The 22,795-nt window shown below is 57.1% G+C and overlaps 1 protein-coding gene across 1 annotated transcript in view; it reads right to left on the bottom strand.

Moving 5' to 3' along the window:
• Positions 1–22,795, bottom strand: part of PTK7 (protein tyrosine kinase 7 (inactive)) — a 60,322-nt gene that overhangs the window by 8,569 nt on the left and 28,958 nt on the right. Inside the window, exons 2-17 of the mRNA XM_045844054.1 lie at positions 14,148–14,435; positions 13,598–13,700; positions 13,012–13,202; positions 12,768–12,918; positions 11,668–11,816; positions 11,143–11,409; positions 7,878–8,011; positions 7,598–7,733; positions 7,333–7,452; positions 5,875–6,024; positions 5,606–5,756; positions 5,381–5,508; positions 4,054–4,257; positions 2,885–3,040; positions 1,770–2,002; positions 712–792 (exon numbers count right to left, since the gene is read on the bottom strand). Of these exons, the coding sequence (XP_045700010.1) occupies positions 712–792; positions 1,770–2,002; positions 2,885–3,040; positions 4,054–4,257; positions 5,381–5,508; positions 5,606–5,756; positions 5,875–6,024; positions 7,333–7,452; positions 7,598–7,733; positions 7,878–8,011; positions 11,143–11,409; positions 11,668–11,816; positions 12,768–12,918; positions 13,012–13,202; positions 13,598–13,700; positions 14,148–14,435 (2,642 nt within the window). The remainder of the gene's footprint in view (positions 1–711; positions 793–1,769; positions 2,003–2,884; positions 3,041–4,053; positions 4,258–5,380; positions 5,509–5,605; positions 5,757–5,874; positions 6,025–7,332; positions 7,453–7,597; positions 7,734–7,877; positions 8,012–11,142; positions 11,410–11,667; positions 11,817–12,767; positions 12,919–13,011; positions 13,203–13,597; positions 13,701–14,147; positions 14,436–22,795) is intronic.

Here is a 22,795-nt window from a genome sequence, read left to right as displayed (position 1 = left end):
CCAGTCACATGGAAGGAGGTGGACCCATTTCAGAGGAAAGGGAGACGGCTGTGGACAGGAAGAGCTGAGCTGTCGAAGGTCTCATCTGATGTGGGCAGGGGGTAGGCAAGTTTTCCCTTCTTCACTGTTCCAACCCAGGTCCAGTCCACCATGGGGCTCCAGGCAGGGCTCTGTGCCCAGAAGGCAGGAGAACAGGAAGGAAAGACTGCACAGTTACAGCCAAAGTGAGAGTGAAAATGTGAAAACCACAGTGGGTGAAACATGGGCAGTCCACTCACAAGTTTCCACACTCAGAGCCTGAAAAAACATACTTAGGGACACACCCAGCCCAGCAGGCCCCCAAAACTCAGCTGCTTCCTATTCCTCCAGCTCAGGGCTCCCTGCCCCTCCAGCAGCTCAGGGCTCCCTGCCCCTCCAGCTCAGCATTCCATGCAGGGAGCTCATGTTCTGCTCTGGCAAAAGTAAAGAGCAGCTCTTCTATATGAAAGCAACATAGCAATACAAAGCTATGTAATTTCAATTTCTTCATCCACAAAATAGAGACAGTGACACACCAAGACGATCACTGTAATTACTGAGGAAACACACGTGAAGTGCTTACCACAGGGCCTGGCCCACCAGGAGCACTCGCTTAGCAGCACCTGCTGCCACGCCTGCTCTTGCTCCTGGCCCACCCTGGGGAACCGCCCTCCTCTCCCCCCATGTCCTCACCTTCTGCTTAGTGTTGAGGGGCTGTGCCTTCAATTTTTCATCCTTGCTCTTAGAAATCCTCAGGAACTGTTTGAGGTCTCCCTGAGGAAAAAGCAAAAGTCTCCGTCATGTCAGAACCCAGCCATTGTATCCAAAGCCTTGAACCAAGCAGGTGCTCACAGGGTTCCTGCCTGGCAGATGGAGACAAGCCTGGACCTAAATGCCCACCCGAGCCTGGACCCACCCTCCCCTGGGGGGAGTCCAGTGGGAATTAAAAAATACACAGGAGGTGCCTCCCAGAAGCTCTCAGTCAGAAAGAGAGGACGGTCATACCTACCCTCAGAGGATCCCCCAGGCAGGCGGCTGTCAAAGCCCCTGCCCGCCAGAAAAAAAACACAGCGCCCCCGACTGACTCCTGTTCCCCAAGGGCTCATTATCTAATAGGGAAGCAAACAGGGGGAGCACCAGCAGCAGAAACGTGCGTAAAGCGCTCATAAACACTTCTGATGGGAAGATTAAGGATCACTCCTCCCCTTCCTGCCCCGGAGCTGGAGGGCTGGGTAAGCAGCCTCTTGAGGACCAGGGGTAATTAGGCCTGCGTGAGTCAGGGGATGAAGAGCAAGGGGCAGGTCTGGGCACAGGCTAACACTGGTGCCTCACATGGGGACGTCGGGAAGGAAGGAAAGCAAGTTCTGATAAGCTTATTCTCAAGGGGTAACAAGCCCTAGGGAAAAAGAAAAGTGACAAACCACAGAAAACCAGAGTCAGGGAGGAAGATCTGGAAGGTATCCCTGCTGTGTGCAGAGTGGGAAGGCAGGAAGAACGTGGGACCAACCCCCAGACACAGGGCTGGCGGAGGAAGCGCTGCTCAAGGGAGGGCAGGTGTCAGAGAGCAGGGGTGGGGGGGGGGGGGGACGTGGGGAGTGGGGGTGCGGGGCAAGAGGCTGAGCATCTCAAAGTGGCGGCAACAGCAGGCCCTGGCTGAGACCACATGAGATGAGGTTCCCATGATGCTTCCCCACAACCCCGGACAGGACGCCGCCCTCCTGAGACACCCAGGTCCCCGGCTAGCAGCGTACCAGGTCTACATATTCCAGCACCATGTAGTGGGGCTCGGCCTCCCGACACAGCCCCAGGAGCCGCACCACATTGGTATGGTTCAGCTTCCCGAACATCTCAAACTCTCTCCGGAAGTCCAGCTGCTGCTGCTCATCCCGACTCTGCAGGCTCTTCACGAGCACCAGGGTCTCTGCCACTCCCTCCTCCAAGCCCTGTGCCTTGGCCAAGAACACCTCTCCGAACTCACTTTTTCCTGTGGGCACACATCTGAGTCAGCCGGCTGCCTGCACCCAAGCAGAGGAAGCCCCTGACTAGGGAAGCTGCCTCGCCCTTCTCTATCACACAGTGGGGGGTCTTCGCTACTCCCCACCCACCTGGACTGGGCGGTGGCCCAGTTCAGCTGTGAGACCCTGAGCAAACCCCTCACCTTCCCACTCTGGACTTCAAGTCCCCATCAGTAAAATAAAAGGGTGGGATTAATATTCAGGGTTTTCCAAAGGATGGTTTGTATGAAAATTTTAGGAGGCTCATAATAAATGTGCCTTAATAGTTATATGTTTAATGAATGCTTGGAAAAAATTTAACTGGCACAAATCCCTAATTTCTCACATTTTTTTTCCCTAGGACAAAGCTAAGTTTAGTTAAGTTTTAAAAAACAAGGAATCGATCTAAAGAAAAAAATCAAGTCAATAACACACAGGACCCCTGACCGTTGTGGCTCAGTTGGTTGGGTATCATTCCCCAAAGCGAAAGGTCACCAGTTCAATTCCCAGTCAGGGTACATGCCTGGGCTGTGGGTTCGGTCCCCAGTTGGAGAGCATACAAGAAGCAATTTACTGATGTTTCTCTCTCACATTCATGTTTCGCTCCCTGTCTTTCTCCCTCCCTTCCCCTGTCTAAAAATAAATAAATAAATAAAACCTTTTAGAAACACACACACAGGAACAACAAAAGTTGTGAAGGTGGGACATGAATGACAGGCAAAGGGGACACACAGGACTAGGTCTCCCCTGTGCTCCCCCCATCTCTAAGGTTCTAGGTTTCAGGGACTTCAGAGCCACAGACCATGACCTAGCCTCAAGCCAGAATCAATGACCTCCAGTTAAGCAGAGGAGTCGCGACCGAGGCAGCATACCCAGGGTGGTGATGGGCTGCAGGTTGGCCCTCGGGAAGTGCATCTTATCACTCGTGCTGTGGCGTTTGTTGGTGGCTGCAGCGCCAGAGCCCAGGCTGGTCAAGGCCACTTCCTCTTGGATTTCCGCTGAGGGCTGCCCATTCTGCAAAGGCCCACCTGGGAAGCAGGGGTACAGGGGAACATCAAGATGAGACCTGTCACTCAGGTTACCATGGAGACCTCAGTTTTCTCCCCCAGTCTCCCACTTCTACCAAATGGGTCCAATCCCAGTGTTCCACACAATAGGGCCAACCCAACTGATGAACTTACTGAGGCAGCTGATTATAACCTCTGAAATGGAACAAACTGCAAGTCTCATTTGAATCCAGGTTCCTGGACCCCAGATACACATAAGGGTCTTTTCCTTCCATAGGGCCTTCTATATGCAAAGCCCTAGGCAGGCACAAAGGGGAAGTCACAGCAAGGGAGACTCAGGCCCTGCCCTTAACACCTCAGCTTATAGGAGAGACCCAGATATGACTCCAGGGAGCTCCCAGTTGGAGAAGGAGGGTGGGAGGAGGGAGCTCCTAGGGAGCTCCCAGATTGTCCTTGGGGGAACTCAAAGACTAACAGGGGCCCTGGCTGGCATAGCTCAGTGGATTGAGCGCGGGCTGCAAACCAAAGCATCGCAGGTTCAACTCCCAGTCAGGGCACATGCCTGGGCTGCAGGCCACAGCCCCCAGCAACCGCACATTGATGTTTCTCTCTCTCTCCCTCCCTTCCTCTCTAAAAAAATAATAAATGAAATCTTAAAAAAAAAAAAAAGACTAACAGGAGACAAAGTGTGTACCAGAAACTTGATTATATATAATATATCACGGCTTATATATTGTGATTACCCACACAACACGGTGGCTTAGTGCCACAGGCGGAAGGCAGGGAAACCTGGGAAGCTGGCACAAGAGGCTCCAATGAGGAAGTCTTAAGTCAGGTTACTCAGAAGCCAAGGAAACTGGCCAACTTCCAGCTTCCAGTGGAGGCGGGGAAGCTCTGCTCTGGCCACAGCGGCGGCAGCAAGCCTCAGGCCCGAGGCCACCGGCTCCCTCCAGTGCTGCAGCTCTGCCCACATGGCCGCAAGAGGGCGCTCGGCACCTGCATATGGCAGCACTGCCCTCCAAGGGGCCCCTCACCGTTGAGGCACTCCATCTCTGGCTCCTCGCCCTCTGGCTGCTTCTGAAGCCGCTTGGCCTTGCAGCGCTTCTTGCAGTAGAACATGAGACCCAGGACGGCAATGATGTAGGCCACGGCGGCGCCCACCGACAGTCCAATGGTCTGGATCATCTTGTACGGGGGAGGGCTGCCTGGGCCTTCTGACTCCTCCAGCATGGGCTTGTCTGAGAGACACGGGGAGGTCTGAGTAGGGGATGCTGCAGTGAACCCAGCCCTGCTTCTCCACCAGCCCCTCCACACCCCACACAAATGGCACCTCCCAGATACTTGAGGGCCTGGTCAAGCCAGAGAGACCTGAGTAGGGTCACTGCTGTCACTGGCTTTAACAAGTGCCAGGCCCTCGGGCCCCACCGAGGTCACAGGGAGCGCTGAAGGAGTCAAGGCCAGTGATTCCCTGGCTGACTGTGCACCCAAACACTAGGCCGGGGACCCGAGTAAAAACCTTACTGTCGGGACGCACCACAAAACCCCAGTTTGCTATCAAGCGTCTCAAGTGACTCGATAATGTGAGTCAGGCCCTGCACAGAGCAGGTTCTTCAACACACATGTGCAGAAGGGCTCTTCTGGTCTAGGGGCTTCCAATGGCCTGGGGCCTCATGGAAAGGTAGGGGAGCTGGGGTGGGGGGGACTGAAGGGGACACAGTACAGGATCCCTCAGCGCCCACATACCCCCTATGGCCCCAGCCAAGGGGCCTGTCATTTTAGTGTTGTCTAGTTAAGCATACTTTCTCTAGAAAAACAATTTCGCTGCTAACCAAAAAAGTTTGAGAACTTCTCATTTAGATTATTCCCGCTTTACAGATGTAGAAACCAGCCCTGAGGAGGAAATAGCACCTGCCTGTCAGGACACACAGCTGGTCAGCAGCAGGAGCAGCCAGGCCCAAACCCCAAGTCCCTGAGCCTAGTCGGGCTGTTCGGCTGACACCTCGTCCTCTGCGGACCCCCACGACAAAGGAACTTTGGCTGCATCCCGACCTGACCCTCTCCCCACCCACCCAGGGGGATGTGGGGCTGCTGCAGGAGACCAGAGAGAAAGTGTTACAGGACAAGCGTGCTGCCCACAATACACACACACACATGCACACACGCCCCAGCTGCAGGATGTTAAGTAGAAGACACCCAGCTCTAAGCAAGGAAGCTGAAGCTGTGCCGTGGCACTGCGGAGGGGACACAGCTGACTCCCACCCCCACCACAAAAATGGTTTAAGTGCCATCTGTGTACAAGGGGCCGATGAATAGAAGTGAGAAAGAAGTCCGGCCCCACTGCTTCCTACCCCCAGCCCATACCCACGACGTAGAGCGGGGCCTCCGTGTGCTTGATGTTGCAGCTGTTGCCCGCAATGCAGGTGTAGCGCCCCGAGTCCTCAGGGGCCACATCGTGGATCACCAGGGAGCCATTCTGGAAGATGTGCATCCTGCCGGGAGAGAAGCCACAGCATGCCCACCTCACCAGCGCCCAGGAGGCCAGGGTGCAGAAGAGGTGGGGCTGGTGTGGGAGGAAGACGGCCCTACCTAGGTCCCAGCTTGGTGGGGTCCAGGATGCGGTCTTTGCCCTTCCACTGGATGAGTGGCTTGGGGTCCCCGTGGGCCTCGCAGCGCAGCAGAGCTGTGTGGCCCTGGTACACGGTCGTGCGCTCTGGCTCTACTTTGAAGGTGATGAAAACTGGATGGGAAGAGCCCAGCGAGGGGCAGGGAGGAGTGAGCCGTGGGGATGGCGGGTGGCGGACTGCCGCCGCACGGGGCCCACCAGCCCAGGCCCCAGGACCCTGCCCCAGCCGCACCTGCCACGGTGAGCTGGACGTGGGCACGGATCTGGCCCTGCAGCCCGTTGGAGGCGATGCAGGTGTAGTTGCCAGCATCATCGCGGGTCACCCTGGAGAAGTGCAAGGTCCCAGCGTTGTCTGTCACCCACTCTGGGAGGCTGCTCCCGTCTGCGGGGGCAACAAAGGGAAATCATGGGACTGACTGGATTTACATGGGCAGCTGGCTGGCAATGCCCTCAGTCACTCATTTCTCCTCAGTAACATGTCTCAACTCCTGACCACCCACAGACAAAATCCAAACTCCTCAGCCAGGAAGTGGGAATCCCCCATTACTTACTCCTTTACTAATTTTTCAGGCTCACCTCACCGCTCTGTATGACATCCCACTTCTGCCAAACTGCACTTCTGATAGGGAATCGAATTTGCCCTGTTCTCACCTCACTGCCTGTCACTCAGCACTCCTAGAATCCACTCCTGCTCTCTGCCACAGTCCCAGGTCCGGGTCCACCGTGAGCCATGCCCCACAGAGAGCCCCCCCCACCCAGGGCTGAGCAGAGAGCCCTCTTCCTCCTCAAAGCCTACACCCTCCTCTCTGACCCCCGTTCAGAAGAATGTAAAAATGGCTCAGCCCTTTAAAAAACAATTTGGCAAACCGCATCAAGGGTTGTAAAAATGTGCATGCTCTCTTATACATAATTATTCCATTTCTGGGAATCTTTCCCAAAGGAAATAAAGCCAAGTCCAGAAAAGACTTTGGCTTAAAGATGTTTATTGCAGTAATAAAAAGACAGAAAGAGAAAGACAGACAGAGAGGGAGGGAGGGAGGGAGATGATTAGCAACCCCAATCTCCAACACTTAGGGAATATTTAAGTAAATTATAGTGAATTCAATGACTGGAATATTATCACAACCATCAAAGCCAATATTTATGCATAAAAACATGGAGTAATGCTGATAATGCTAGGTAGAAAATATAAAATTACAGTTATCTGCATCTTCTGTTTTTATAGTAAGCATGTCTTTTACTCATATAAGCTTAATAAGTGAAAATGTACAATAAAATCGCTTTGTAAAAACAAAAAGTTATGCATAGAAAAAGAAAAGGGCACACACCCAGAGATAATGGATGGTGGGATTATGCACTTTTTTCTCCTGAAATTTTCTGAGGAGCCCAGGTTACGTATATGTCAGAAAGGACGGCTACTTTGGAAAGGGACAAGGGGGGCATCACAGCACGGTCTGGCCCAGTCCAGCCACTTGTCCTGAGCCGTCTCCTGCGTTGTCTACACCACAGTCCGACCTCTTTTGTGTCCGGCTTTCTTCCCAAGTGGAGTGTGAGTCTGCCCCATGTTTCTAATCTGTAGCCCCCACAGCTTCTGGCATGGTCCCGGCTCGCAGCCGGTCCTCAGGCACGGCCACATCTGACCAGCGGACAGTCCTGCCTGCTCCCCTCCCCACGCTCGCACGGTACTGACCGGCTCGTACCCACTTAATAGTGGGCTTCTCTCGGCCTGTGGCTGAGCAGGGCACCGTGGCCTCCTTGTCAAACTCCATGCACTGCTGTGGCCGGGGTGGTGGTGTGAACTTGAGCTTTTCTGTTTTGAGAGAGAGAGGGCAGGTGGGTGGAAGAGGAGAGACCGAGGCAGGCCAGGGCAGGCCTGAAGATCCTGGACCCTGCTATCCTCCCCCTGCACTCCCCTGCCCCCCGAGCGAGGCACTCGCCCAGGCACGCCAGCTCACCCAGCACTTGCACACGGGCTTGGGCCTCCACACTGCCAGCCGGGGTGCTGCTCACGCAGCGGTACCATGTCCCGTCATACACCTCCACGCTGTTGATGCGCAAGGTCCCATTCTTGGAAACCTCAAACCGGGAGTCCTGCAGCACAGAAGAGGTCTTGGCCTGAGCCCCCACTAACACCGCCCCGGGGGATAGCATCAGAGAAGAGCACTATGGAGGGAAGCACCGAGGGGAAGAGCGGGCGGGGACCCCCCTGCAACCTGCAACAATGCTCACTCTCACCTCCGAGATGAGCATCTGGTTCCTGTACCAGGTGACTGTGGGTTTCGGCGTGGCCTGAGTCAGGCAGTGCAAGTAGCCTGGCTTGCCCTCCTCTAGCTGGCTGTCCTCAGGCTTCTTCAACCACGTGGGCACAGCTGGAGGACAGGGAGGCGACAGTAAAGGCTGATTATCATGTCTGCAAAACCAAAGGATCCAATCCCAGGAAATTCTATTTCCCATCAGGTCCTGAGCTCAGGACCTGTCCGTTCCGGTGGTGACTGTCCCAATTACCCCTCAGAGACAGCCGACATGCCAGCGCCTTTTGAGCTTGCCTTTGTTAACAGTCACAACAAATGCCCAAGGTATGCATTTCTACACCCATTTTACAGCTAAGACAGAGGTTCAGGGCAGTAATGGTGATGTGCTAAAACATGACAGAGACAGAGCAAACTCTTGTCTGCATGACTCCAGAACCCCTGCTCCTTCTCTTACGCCACAACCCCGGATCTCCGTTGTTTACTCACTCCCTGAACGGCCTCATCCAATCCGCGGCCCTCAACTCCACACGAGTGGATGAGACTCGAACGGGTACCGTGACTCCTGACCTCCCGCATGGGCTGCAGACTTGCAAAGCCAACTGCCTATTAACATCTTCAACTGGGCTACCTGACAGGCATCTCAAACTTCAGATATGCAAGACAGAACACCTGGTTTCCCCCAAACTCATTCATCCCGGTTCTCCCATCTCAGGAAATGTAGCCACTATCCAGCATTTGCAGAAGTCACAAAACCTAGCTTTGGCTTCACTCCATATATTCCCAACCCCCTCACACTTATTCTGTACAAACCCCATCAACTTAGCTTCAAAACAGATCCTACATGTGACTGCCTCTCACCTCTGCCACCTCTGTCCCAGGCCCTCCAACCCCTCCCCTAGACTATTACAGTCATCTCCTAACTGGTCTCCCTGCTTTGCTTCTTGCCCCTAATACTCCCCTTTTCACAAAACAGCCAGAGTGATCTCTCAAAAATATCACTCTCCAACTCAAAACTCTGCAAGGACTTCCCGTCCGCTACCTTGTAGTGAGAGACTGTTTGCAAAGATGGTTGTAAAGAGCTTCCCCAACCCTTTGGTCTCTTTGCAACATGACGTTGCCACTTCCGTGCAGCCTGCTTCCCTGCTGCCTGGCACCTCGGTGGCTTGCCTTGTCCAACAGTGGAAACGACACTTTGCAATCCTAAGCCAATGCTTGAGAAGACTTGCAGGCCTCTCCCTGTGAGGAAGCCTGCTGGAGCAGCTACAAGGAGGAGAACCAAGACGCCCTGCGCAATACCAACTTTCCGACAGGTGAGCAAGGCCTTCGGGAAGAGCCGGCCACCAGCTGCCCTTTCAGCTGACTGCAGGTGCTCCTGAGCCTAGCCAACAGCCCAGGGGGCAGGTTTCCAGAGGAACCCTGCCCACAGCACCAGAAGTGAAACTGACTATTGTTTGAAGCCACTTGTCAGGGAATCATTTGTTCTGCAGCAACAGATAACCGAGAGGCACGGAATACAAGCCCACATCCTTGCGGCCCCACTCGATCTCGTCCCCACCTCTCAGCCTCAGCCACTCACCACCACTTCCTCAGCCTGAGCCACACAGGCTACTGCTGTCCCCCCAACGCATGAGCCATGTCTCAGGGCCTATCCACACGGCCCCCTCCTTCATTTAAGTATCAGCTCCAACGCCACCCTCTGGAGTTTTCCCTGAACTTCCCCTGGCCCTCATGTCTCTCTCTGCCACTTACCCCATTTTACTTTTCTTCACGGCTCTACTGCCACCTAAAATTATATGAGTTCATTTAACTGTTTTTCTTGTTTGCTTTGTCGACCCCACTAGACTAGGAGCCCCACAAGGAGGGGGGTTTTGTCTGCTTTGTTCGTTGCTGCATTCCTGGGACTGGGAACAGTGCCTAGCACGATGAATGCACTCAATAAATCTGTTGGCGGAATGCAGTCACAGGCTCTCCCTCCTCCCAACCCTGGCGCCCACCCCTCCACACCTCATCCGGGCCTGCGTGCCTCATGCACTCTCCAACTCCACGGCCTCCTTCTCGGGGTGCAGGGCCGGGCACAAGGCACAGCGCAGGCAGGCAGTGCCTCTCGAACAACTGATGCAGGCCAGCCTCTCCGCCTCGCGCTTGCGCACGCATCGCCTGGAGCACTTGTCCCACACTCTCCGCCCGGCCCCCAGCCCTGAGAGCCTGGGTCAGGAGAGCTGGAGTGGCGGCCCAGATTCCACATGTTGAAAAGTGCCCCCAAAGGAAAGGGGACCCGCAGATCCAGACTGGAGAGAGGCCGGCTGCAGCTGCGCGCACGGGTCTGCACGTCATCGGGAAGGTGAGCGCACCGTGTGCTGCACACGTGACCTGTGTGCATGGCTTCCCCGGCACCAGGCTCCAGTGCACCGGGGAGCAGGTCTCTGAGGTCTCAGCATCTCTAATGGGGTTAGTGTTGTCACAACTTCAACTTTACAAAGCCTTTCCACAGTCAAAATCTTTTTCAGTTTTTGAAATTTACCCACTGAAAGGAAGTCCAGATAAGTGGAGGAAGGAGGTGTGTACGTGTGTGTGTGTGTAAGCATTTGTCTTGTGTTCTTGTGTGTCTTTTTGTACTATCATAAAGCTTTGGAAGAGCCACAGTGTAAAGAAAAAAATACATACATCGCTATGCCTGTAGCAAGGGTATGTACACAGGTCATTATCACATGCACCTTCAGTCTCTTCACTGAAATATGTAATGCTTTCCCCCATCCTTAGGTCACAAATAGTGTATTCATTGTAGAAATTTAGAAAATATAACAATAAATAAAATAATTACCAAAAAAGTTTGTTCAACACCACCTTTTCAAAAAATTTCTTTTTAAAAAATCGAATTCACTCATCTTTCAGACCACCCTGTGGGGCAGGCGGCCAGTTACTGGCCCCACTTCGTGAGGAAGTGGGGGGCCTGGCAAGGCGGGCGACTTGCTACTCACGGCCCCTCCATGCGCTGCGGACAGAGTGAGACCTGGGTCTCCAGGCTCCATTCCCCTGCTGTCCTCTGAAGCCAGAGCACCATGTTTCTGTGAGCTGTCACGTAGCCTGCGTGCCTGGCTCCAGCATCGCCTCCCCACAGCTGAAGGACTTCCAGCCCGCAGGGGGCAGGGCTGAGAGGACCCTGGAGTGAGCACCAAGGAAGCCTCCGCCCATCACACCCACGGCCCGAGGCCTTGGGTCCCCTCCACCCTCAGGGCCAGGGCACTTACTGGCCACGGTGATGTTGACATCCTGCCGCCGCTGCCCGGCCAGGTTGGCCGCGTGGCAGGTGTAGACACCGGCATCACTCTCGGCAGTACTGGCGAACACCAGTTCGTGGCCCTTCTGGTAGACTCTGCCGTGGGCGGGCAGCCGGGCCCCGGCGTGCTCCCACCACAAGCTGGGCTCCGGCAGGCCCCGGGGGCGCGGGCAGGCCACACGCTCCTCGCTGCCGACCGTGAACACCAGGGGCTCGAAGGGCAGCATGTCGTCGATCTCTGTGGGGACGCGAGCGGGAGGGAGATGGCCGGTGACCGTGGGTCCCGGGATACCTGACCTTCTTCCATCCTGAGCTCTGCCCCTTTTCCGCCCAAACTCTCCCCCAGAACCCTCCGCACCTCCTCTTTCCACCCCGGCATCCTCGTCCTCCCTCTGTTCCAGGCTGCTCGCGTGGAAACAAACCTAAATCTCCACGCGCCGACAGTGTTGAAGGCAGCCCCCACCTCAATATCAATACCCCAGGCCCCGGAACCCACCTGCCAGGTGAAGCGTGGCCTCCAGGACGACGGGAGGGCCCCTCTGGCCCTGGCCTATGCAGCGGTAGACGCCAGCACTGCGCGGCCGGACCTGGGCCAGCAGCAGAGACCCGTTGGCAAACACTGTGGCTCTGCGGAGGTGCGGGGGGCTGTGGGGGGACAGAGAGCTCATTGAAAGAAGTGACCCTGGGGCCTCGTGTGGGAGGGGACGTGATGGGACCCCACCTCGCCAAGGTCGGAGACAGGAAGGTATTGGCCAGGCACAGGGCAGAGGGGAGGAGGCCGACACGCCATGTTAGTGTGCGTGTTTGAGTGTTCACTCATTCAAGTGCATGTGCAGGCTTGCCTTCGACTACAAGAGACCTGGCTTTTCGAGTGGCAAGGCAAGCAGCCGTGTTTGAATGAGACAGCAAGGAATCCACGGTGTGCAACTGTAGGGACGGGGGCCGCCTTCCTGCGGGGTCAGGGTAAGGCTGCTGGTAAGGCAGCCAGCTCCAGCAGTCGGAGGTCCCTCAGCCACACCGCACAAAACACTGACGACACCCTCGGGGCTGGGGCCCAGGGAGCCACAGCCCCGAGGACCACCGCCACACCTGGCACCACACAGGTGCTTTCTGCTTTCACAGGGCCTGGGTGAGGACAGAAGTCCCTACAGAGCAGTTGGCACCTTCTAGAAGTGCTCACTTCCTCCAAAACACACGCATGTGTGTGCTGGGTGTATGTGTGTACATAAGGTGTCTTTGTCATCCTATCCAGCCTGTGATCACCCAGGTCCCCTGTGTCCCTCCATCCCTGGGTCCTTACCCCTCGATGTTAGAACACACATGGGCAGGAGGTAACAGGGGAAAGAAGCAGAGCCAATGCTAGCTCATATAATGCCTTCGTGGGAAACCAAAAAAAGATGTCCTCCCTGGAGACTTCCCTTTGTTGGACTCATTTAGTAACAGCAAGACACTGTACTGCCATCTGCCGGAAGTCTAAAGTAATACATATAAGGTCTGTGATGTCTGTGATACGACTGGCCTTCCCTTTTAGAGCAGGGAACAGCTCAATACACGACCCGCACCACCGTTCTTGAAGGGCCCTGCCAGATGTCTTACCGGCTGCGGTTCGAGATGGGAGTCTCATCTTCAAAGACCCACTGCAGGCTCGGGGGTGGCTGGGCTGAGAACTGACAGTGAAACATTGCCTCCTCGTTTCTCGCCACTATCACATCCTGGGGCGCCAGCACCACCCTGGCAAAGCTCTCATCTTGGGAGGCAGAAGCACAGGCATGTGAACAGGCAGAGCGAGGAGGACCCTCCCACTCCTGCCCTACCATTTCCATCCCCACGCCGGGCTCACCAGCAATGCTCAAGGTAAAGTTCTGGCTGCTACAGGTCTGGCCAAAAGCATTGTGGGCACAGCAGGAGTAGACGCCACTATGCTCAGGGCTGGCTGGCCGGAGGGTCAGGTTCCGCTCCTTGCTGCTGACCGTGTGGTTGCTCTGACCCTCGGAGAGGGGGCTCCCATCTCGGAACCACTGATAGGTTGGCCTGCGGAGCGAGGGGGTCAGCCACGGGGAGGCAGGGGCACTCAGGTGGCCAGTGGACGGGGTACAGAATCAGCAGAGGGTCAGGGCTAGAGCCCTCAGTTTACAAACGGGGAAACACAGAGGCCTGGGTAGTGGGAAGTGACTTGCACAGGGGCACATGGCAATTCAGGGGCAGAATCAGACTGAGATTCTAGATCTCTCAGCTCCCAGAGTCCAGGATCATTCCGCAGCACAACGTGCCCTTCGGGTCACCTGGGGCTGGTGTGGAGGAGCACCGGGGCAGGGCTGCTACAGACCGAAGCGAGATGCATCTAAATGGAGTCCGGGACTTGGGGAAACGTCGCTGCCTGTCTAGAACAACCCTCTCCATCCCCATCCTCTAAGTCGGCTCCTTACCGAGGGTGCCCATCAATGTGACATCGCAGAGTGACCTGTGCCTGTGGCTGGATCTCGGCTTCCGAGGCGGGATGCTTCAGGACCACAGGCCCAGTCTCCAGCCCTGAAGCAGAAGCCATGGTTGCACAGTGAGGAGCAGAGCAGGCGTGGGAGGGCAGGGGGGGAGGACAAGCAGGAAACATGGAACCTACAGGCTCTGAGCCAAAAGACAGTGCAGGGCAGCCCCGTGAAGCTAAGGCCGGGGCTACGGCTGGGCCACCAGAGACAGTGCCTGCTCGGTCCCCGGCAGGTCAAGCCTGACACTCGGCCACGTTGCCTCACTGCTGTTGCCATTTGCAAAAGCATCCAGCAGATGAATGGTCTAAGACTTGAAGGTGAAAAAATTAAAACTTTTAACTTCCTCTTATCCACACAGGAGAAAGAGCAACCACACTACATTCTGCAACTCCCCATTCAACGGGAAACGGGAGAAGCTGAGAGAAAGGGGGGGTCCACAGGGCTCAGGAGTTGAGGGTCTGGCAGGGGGGACGCGCAGAGCCCCAGCTCTCACATTTGATGTTGAAGGAGGCATTGGCACTGCGGGCCTCCTCTCCAGTAGCCTGATCCCGAGCCACGCACTGGAAGGCTCCCGAGTCCTGCAGCCGGTCCACCGCCGCGAAGCTCAGGCTGCTGCCCTGAGCGAAACGCCGCTCGGTGTCCCGGACAGGGGCCCCATCCAGCAGCCAGTGCACGTGCACGGAGCCTGGGGCCTCGACCTCACAGCGGAGCAGCGCCCGGCGCCCCTGCAGAGCATCCTGGGAGGACGGCTCCTTGATGAAGACGATGGCTGCCTGGGCACCTGCAGACGGGGACGGGGACAGGCAGGGTCAAGGGGAGCTGCTGTGGTAACAGGTCACCGGTCGCCCTGTGCACGGGGAAAGGGGCCGTGTACACAGAAGACACCCAGTAAGTACAAGTGAGACGGCTCCCGAAACCGCCAATGCCAAGTGTCAATGAACTTGTACACGGTGCTGGGCTCCACAGGCGCCAGCCTGAAAAGGGACACGGGGCAGTTACACAGGTTACGGCAAAACTCATGACAAACGAATGGTGTGAGCACGGAACAGGCAGCCCCAAAGGTTGGGGTGGGGGTTGCTGGTGGCACACAGGAGGCCGCCCAGAGGAAAACGGCCTCGAACCTGTGGCCCCAGATCACAGGAGGTCTTGGTGCTGGGCTGGAAAGCAGGAGACATTAGCAGGCAACCCTCCTCACTGTATTCAGAATCCAGGATGCTGAGCAAAGTTAAAACTAAAGCATAATCCGAAAAGCATCTTTCAAGAACTACTGGCACTCACACACCCACAGAGGCCCGCAGGCCAGGGAGGGTACGTGGAAGCCCCCAGTAGAAACTCTGCAGCCCCGGGTCCCCCAGGGTTTCTTCGGGAAAACCCACCCCGTTGCAGGGGAAGCCAGTCCATTCTCTGGAACTCAGGCTACTCCCACTCCCCACCCCTAATGAACCCACGTGCGGCCAAGGCTGGCTTTTCTGTGCTAAGTGGAGAGGTGAGCCAAGTGGCTGCAGGTTTTCACCAGAATCCACTCCCCTTCCTGCAAGGCTACAGCTCAGCTCTGGTCAGGGGGCCCCCCAGAGAAGGGGAACCCTGCAACCAAAGGTGCAAGCACAGCCCGCGAGAACAAAGGGAAGAGTGAGAAGCCTGTGCTGAGCAGCAGACGGGTCGAGGAGGCGGAGGGCAGGGCCGGGCAGGTGGCATGGTTACGGGAGCAGGAATAACACACCGGGCTTTGTTCCTGGCCCACGTGAGTGCCCTGCAGAGGCCCAAAGCTGCTGGGCCTGGAAGACCAGCCAGGGGTGGGTGACAGCACAGAAGGGGACGTGCACCGCCTCCTCCCGGAAGAAGAAACGGACTACCCAGGGCTGCTACATGAAACGGCAGGCTCTGCCTCTGGCCAGACCAGGCCCGGCAAGGGCCCGAATAAAGAGGTTAACAGGTCTCGCCCATTCCTTCTGAAAACACTGGAAGCCGACCTCAGAATCCCACAGGCCTGGGTCCAGATGAAGGGCTGCCACTGGTGTTGGTCCTTCTCCCAACATTCCCAGAGGAGCCAGCCCACAGGATACACGGAGCTGGAGACAGCTCAGAGCACCCACCACTCTCAGGGGGTACTGTGGGCTCTCTTGATGGGACAATTCTCCACCATGCTGGGCCGTCTCACCCACTGTGCAAGTTAAAAATCGGCCCCCTGGGCACTGCTAAGCACCCGTAGTTGCCCTGACAACCCAACACCCCCATTCACTTCCAAACACCTCATTGTTCGTGGCCCCGCCCCTGCTGGGCCAATTCCTTTGTAGTGCACAAGGGTAAACTGAGGTCGAGGGATGAAGGCATTTGCTCAAGATAAAACAGATAATTTGTGGCAGAGCCAGAACCACGACCAGAGCCCCACGCTTTTCCCAGCCCCACCCAGGAACTCAAAACCAGCCCTGGAAGTATCCCAGCCCTCGCGGCCAGGTAGAGCGCCGTCTCCCGTGGACAATGCCTGGCACACAAAGGCGCCTGGCCGGCTACTGGCTGACCCGAGGTGACCTCTAAGGAAACGTGGGACCAGAGGCGTCTGGAACCCTCCCCGCCACCTCTCATGACACAGATAGCAGCCTCAAGCTGAGGCCCCGGGGGCCTCTTCAAATGTGACTCCCCAAAACGGGACCACAGACCCAGCACTCCAGGAGGCCCGTCAAAGGCCAGAGAGACGACCTGCCTGCCTGGGAGGACAGGCGCCGCCCCCACCCCTGCCTCCCCACCAGACCCAGTGCGGAGCCAGGGGTCTCACTCGCGCAGAGGAGCAGAGGAACGGAGGAGCATTGGTTACGGTTTAGAATCTGGCAGGCCCGGCTCCAGGCCTCGCCCTACCGCCCTGGGTGTGTCTACCTTGCACAGAAGTGCCTCACACATGGCTGCCCAGGTAAACAGCAGCTACCGTTACTATGACCACGACCGCTCTTCCTGCCCAAAGACTCACATTTTAAGAACATTAGAAAGCTCCCTGCCTTGCAAGGCCCAGGGCCACTCCCAGGCCCCGGACCAGACGGAGCTGCCACAGCAGCGAAGTCTGATGGGTGGGATGGCGGGAACGGGCCCACGGGGCTACAGGAACCACAGACCAGTGGCCACAGAAATCTGAGCCAGGAGAAGAAATGGCATGACTCAGAGGGGACCCAACAGCACGGCCGCCAGCGTCCCCTCCTCGGGCTGGGGCTAGGGCTGGGGCTGCCCCGGGCTGTGGTGAGTGATGCTGCATTCCCAGACTGCCACTCAGAGCCCCCTGCACCCCCACACTGATAGGGCCTGGGAAACATCAAAGCCGGCCCCGCAGGGCCCTCTGTCCTGACGTCAGCCCACAGCAGGTCCTGGTTAGTGCTTGGCTGGGGCAGACTTTAGATGTTACACAAGGCAGGGAGCACAGCCACCAGGCCTTCTCTGAGGCCCCGGGGCCTGCTCCGAGCCCACAGCTGGGCCACCAGGCGCCTGATGCAGGCGGCTGGCCCGGAGCCGTGGCATGGCCACTGCTGAGAAGACAGTGTGAGGTGGGCCCAGTCTGGCCATCTGCGCAGTTTGCAGAGAGGTCAGTTGTTTTGCTTGGAGAAACAGAAAGGAGACTTCAGGCAGACCAAGGAGCCTGCAGCAAAAACTCCAGATCCAGAAAAAGCAGGACTGCCTGCGCCCCGCAGGTCCAGGTCGGGACCTCTCCAGGAGCTTCAGCTGACACGACCACGAAAAAGGAAGGACAAGAATGACAGAGGGGGAGGAAGGCTCCGGGGGTTGAGGTGGTCCCTGCCTCAAGGTGGCACAGTCACCAACACGTTCAGAGGACAGAGGTCCCTGTACGACCTCTGACTTGAGGATGCCCCCGGGCTGTGGTCTCTGGTGGGAAACCATCACGGGCTTCCCAACACTGCCCTGGTGCGGGGCCGTCTTTCATGGTCCAGCCGCACCGTCCATGCGTCACGCCTTCTACACACGGGACCTCGCAGAGCACACGGCCGGCTGTGCCCCTGGAGGCAGCCCCACAGCCCGGCCGCTCCCTACCAATGCCTGCTTAGCCTGGCCTCTCTGTCCCCTGCCCCTCGCCATGAAAGGGGGACCCCACCGCTACCACCCAGGCTGTGTAAAGTTAAGTGGGTTCACACAGTCAAAGCTCATGGTGCAGCACGGAGCACACAGGGGGGCAGGGCACTGCCCCTCAAGAAGCCCCTGTGCAGTGACAGGCAGGGCCGCCTGCCCACCCAATAAGGACACTCTCCTGGCTGTTTCCTGGGCTCTCCAACAGCATCTATCTGCAGACACTCCCTCCACCCGGTCCCTGGCCCCAGCCCCCCGAGGAAGGGCTGCGTGGGCAGCAGCCCAAGTCCCGCTCCCCACCCCCCAGCACGCATCTGGTCTGCTGCCTGCCCTCCTTGTTGCTCTCTGGGCTCCAGGCCCAGTCCACCCATGTGCGTACGCGTGTGCATGTGTGCACACACATACATGTAAACACGAATTTATAGAGAGCAGAGAGCAGCAGGAAGTTTTTCTGCTCTGAAGTAATTTCAGCTGCTTCAGTCCAAATACCCATCTGGGCCACTGCACCGCCCGAACGTGTCTCGGCAGCCAGTCCTCCCCGTCCTGGAGGAGCCACCCGGCACGGCACAGGCCCCGGACTGCCCCGCTGGGCCAGCTGACTTCATCCGCCCTCTCCCTGTCATGAAAGAAACTCCACGCTTGGAGCAGATGCCCTGGGAGCAGACTGAGATGCCAGGATGACCCTGGCTGGCCTGGAAAGAGCGTTTTGTGGGTTCTGCGTGACCTCTCCCACACACAAGACCAACCAGCCCCAGAAAAGTGGCCGCCTCTCCACACCGAAGACTCAGTCCAGGCTCCAGGGCCCAGGGCCCTGTGCGGACACCCTGCCGTGTGAGAGCCCAGGCCCGGGTGGCTCCTGCTGGGCCACGCAGACCCCCGAGGGAGAGGCTGGCCGGCTCCCTGCACCCTGTCTATCTGGGCATCAGCATCAGGACACAGGCCAGAAGAGGCGGTCGGTCCTCAACCGAGGAGGCACAAACGCTCCAGGAAAGAGAGTGGCCCTGGGACCCTCACCCACAGGAGCGGACAGCCCTCTTCACAATCCCTTCCACACGGAAACTCCAGGGCAGGGGTCCGCAGCCCCGGGGGCTATAGGCCCAGAAGGCCTGCAGCCTGTGAGGAGCTGGGCTGCACAGCAGGAGGTGAGCAGAGGGAGCTGAGCTGGAGCTCCCACGGCCGCCTGAGCCCAGCAGCGCTGCCTCCTGCCCCTCCACCCAGGCTGCCCCCACCAGCCCCATCTGGGGAAAAACTGTCTTCCACAAAACTGGTCCCTGGTGCCAAAAAGGTCGGGGACCGTGCTCTAGGGGCACCAAGTGAGAGGCCTCAGAAGCCCCAGGGTCCCTGTCCCACTCCTCCTCCCTAAGAGACTGATGCACCATACCACACCCTTGGCCTTTGGGGACTTCACTGGCACACTTTCAGCTGCTCTGGAGCCTCTCCAAAGGCCCACGGCCCACAGACATTTGCAAGTGTTTGGAGAACAAATCTCAACCGCAGCAGGAACAAGTTGCTTGGGTGGACAAGCCCAGTCATCCCCCAATCCACCCAGGTCGGCAGAAACACAAACTGCTGAGTGGGACTGGTGGATGTGGCACTTGGAACATCCTTCTCCACCACCGCCAGCATGCCATTAATGCACTGCCTGGAACCTGACCGATAAGCCAGGAGCATCAGGGTCCAGAGGGCTGCTGCAAGTCAAGCACAGCTGACCGGAGATCCAGAGGCAAAGCATGAAGTTCTGTCCCCCTCCGCTCTCCCCAGAGTCTACAAAAGGCCCCAGGTCTGCTGACAGGAGCCCCGCAGCCCTGGCTCCAGCAATGCAGGAGGGCGCAGGGCCAGGGGCCCAGCTGAGTTTTCCTGTCTTGGGATTTAAATGTAAGTATCTGGAGGGGCTCCCACATCTGGGTTAGAGGAACAACAGGGTCACCAGGGACTAGGGCAGAAATAAGCCAGTGGGCCAGCTCTTCTACCTTAGATGGAATGCTCACCCCTGGGAGGCCCTGGAAGGGAGATCCACCTCTAACAGCACAAGTGCGACCCTGTGTCCAGCATCACGTGGCATCCAAGCCCAGGACGACACATGTGCCAGCTGGACATGTGGTTTAAGACGCTGCCCAGCCAGCGGCCACACCCCCCGTCCCTAGCTAGAGCCAGCCTGTCCTCTGCTGGGGCTGAGAGGACCACACCTGGACATCTCTCCCCCTCAGGATCCCTTCAGCAGCAGTGATGTCTCCAAGCAAGCAGCAATGAATTAAAACCCCAGCCAGAGTGAGGCTGTGTGGTCACGCAGAAGGAACATGGGGGCAAGAAGACCTGGGTTCTAGTCTCCATACAACCACTAACAAATGGAGTAACCCTCATCATCACCAGCAACCCCTGCCCCCTGCCAGCCAGGTAGTTTTATTATCTGTAAATCTGGAGAAATAAGAGGATGACACTGGACAGTCACCAAGACTTAACACTGGGTTCACTGCAATGACCCTCAGAGGCAGTTACAGAAACAAAGGGCTCACTCCCCAGAGTCCCCTCCCTGCCCCCAAGCTTTAGAGCTGGTCCCTAGAGCCCAAGCAGCCCAGGACAGGGCCAGCCCCGGAAGGGATTAAGAGCGAGGCTATAAATGGCAGGTGTGAGGGCTGGAGGCAGCTGGGGGCTGCAGACAGGGACCCCGTATCACTTCTGACAAGCTGCTCCCATTTCCGTGGCTCGGCTAATGTCCTGCCCACCCCCCGAGGAGACGCTGCCTCTGCCCTGGCCACACACTTGCACTGAAAGCTCACTGCCTGTGACATCGGGAATGTCCCCACCTGTGCCGTGAGCCGCAGCTGTACCCCCCCAAGCTGGACTGCAAGCCTGAGGGGAGAACAGACCTCCGTGCCCAGCAGGATACGTGTGGTCGTGTCTTTCACAGTGCTGGGCCACACGGGAAGTGCCCCCGCAAGCCTTCTTGGGGGAATAGTCCCTTAAGAATCTATCTGCCCTGAAATCTTGTTCTGTGTCCTTTATCCAATCTTGGCCAACTTGATTTTCCCCTCTGGGTCTCAGTTTCCTCACCTGGAAAATGGCAGCCTTGGAACTGACTTTAGTGAAAACTCCAGAAATTCAAGGAAACTGAGGACCCCGAAATGTCCTTTGAGAGGGTGACCCCTGAGGCATATCCCAAAGGCCTGGTGGCGGGGGTGGCTCTAGAAGAGAACTCCAGCGAGAACCAGGGCTTCTCTCCACACACTGGACCTTGGGACAGAGATCCATTCTGAGCCCCAAGGAGACAGACAGACACACAGACCTCAGTCAGCTGTCTCCTGAGCACGCCAGGGAGGGGCCTGCAGAAAGGACAGACATCGCAGAAAAAGCGATGGGCTGCTGGGCCAAGAGACTGGGAGATGAGCCAGCAGCTCAACCCCAGGAAGACCTCAAGGATGCTCAGCTGGTGTGCTCAGGGGTTCCGGAGGGGACGAAGGGCTGGACCCTCCTTGTCCAGAGAAGATGGAAAGAGATTCGCTGCAGGCCCCACTGCCTTTCATGATGGGGTCCAGACTGGCGGTGTGCCTCCCAGGTGCGGGGGCCAGGGCTCTGGGAGACCACAGCAAGGACACAGCGGGCCCAGGCTGGGAGTGAGCGGCCCACGGTCCTGCCCGTGGAGGCGGGGGCAGACTGGATGACAGGCTGGGGACCACTACCTTGGTCCACTACTGGCTGGACCATGTCTTAGACAGATGACTAGTTTTCAAGACAGGCTCAGAAAACTCTGTGAGACTCCGTTTTCTGAGCTCTTTTTACCCATCTTTGCATCACCCCTGGGAGGCTGAAAAGGCGATGAGCACAGACCCCAGACCTCACCAGGGTGGTCACAGCAGTTCACCCCATAGTCCCTGTGGAAGGGGGAATATGATTCCCTGCCCTTTAGGTGGAGTGGCCTCAACTATATTTAATGAGAAAAGTCCTCCCTCAGACCCACTCTGCCAAGATGGCAGCCACTGGCCACATGGGGCTCTTTAACTGTAACTTAATTGAAATGAAACAAAATTGAAAGTTCATTCCCTGGGTCACACTAGTCACCTTTCAGGTGCTCAGGAGCCACACGGGGCTGTGTGAAACAGCGCACACACACAGAAAAGTTCCACCCTGTCAAAAGTCCTACTGGACAGGCTGCCTTATCTCCTCTGACCACTTCTCTCGGCCCTGTGCACAATCACGCTATTTCCAACCCAAAGACCCTCTACACGGGCAGCCCATCTCACAGAGCAGGAACTCGAGTCAGCGCCAGCCCAGCAGATGACGGGTCGGCACTGCCCCGGGTCTGCCCGGCTCCTCCCACTGAAGCCACACTGGCTGTTTCCACACCGCTCGCTTACTCCCCCCACAACCGTTCCACCGGGTTCAGTGTAAGCCTATCCTTTGTGCTCTGGCGAAATGTGATTGTTGTGAAACCCGCAGGTACTCTCGACTTATGTAAATGGTCTTGTGTCATCTCTCCCTCTGCTTTTGCCCACTTAGCACTATGTTTTGAAGACCCTTCCCTATGGCCATCACCTACACGCTGCTCTTCTCAAAAGTCAAACTGACCGTTGTGTCTGGGGTGGGCTGCAAATGAATCTTTTCATCTTTTCATGGGGAGAAGCAAATGAATCTTTTTAAGACAAGGGCACGGCTGAACAGAGCTGTCCACAGTTTGAAAATCAGTCTTTCAGCCTCCACCCTCCTCTCCACGTGTCCCCCGGACCCTGCCCTGGCCTCTATCACTGCACCTAGTCCCACACCGTCTGCTGCCCCCACTGTCTGGGTGGCAGCAGAGCCCGGGGAAGCACACGTGCGAGCACCCACACCAGCTTCTCCTGCTCCCCGCCCTCCTCCCCGCAAACCCAGAAAGTCACCGAAGAGGCTGGACCTCAGCTGGTTTCAAAGGGAGGAGAGAAAAAGTCCGTCTCATACTTTCACATTTAGAAGCACTCTGCAAACCACTTCCTGGAGCAGACAAGAGCAGGGAATGTGAGGAAATCATTTTGCTATGTGTGATGTGGGAAGCACGAGCCACTCGGGGCCTGTGGCAGCCACACCCCCAGCGACAGGCGGCGATGCCTA

Source organism: Phyllostomus hastatus, unplaced genomic scaffold (assembly GCF_019186645.2).
Source record: "Phyllostomus hastatus isolate PE091 unplaced genomic scaffold, TTU_PhHast_1.1 phas_contig_40, whole genome shotgun sequence".
NCBI lineage: Eukaryota > Metazoa > Chordata > Mammalia > Chiroptera > Phyllostomidae > Phyllostomus > Phyllostomus hastatus.
Note: the sequence above shows the minus strand (reverse complement) of the source record. Positions and strands in the feature narration are given on the sequence as shown.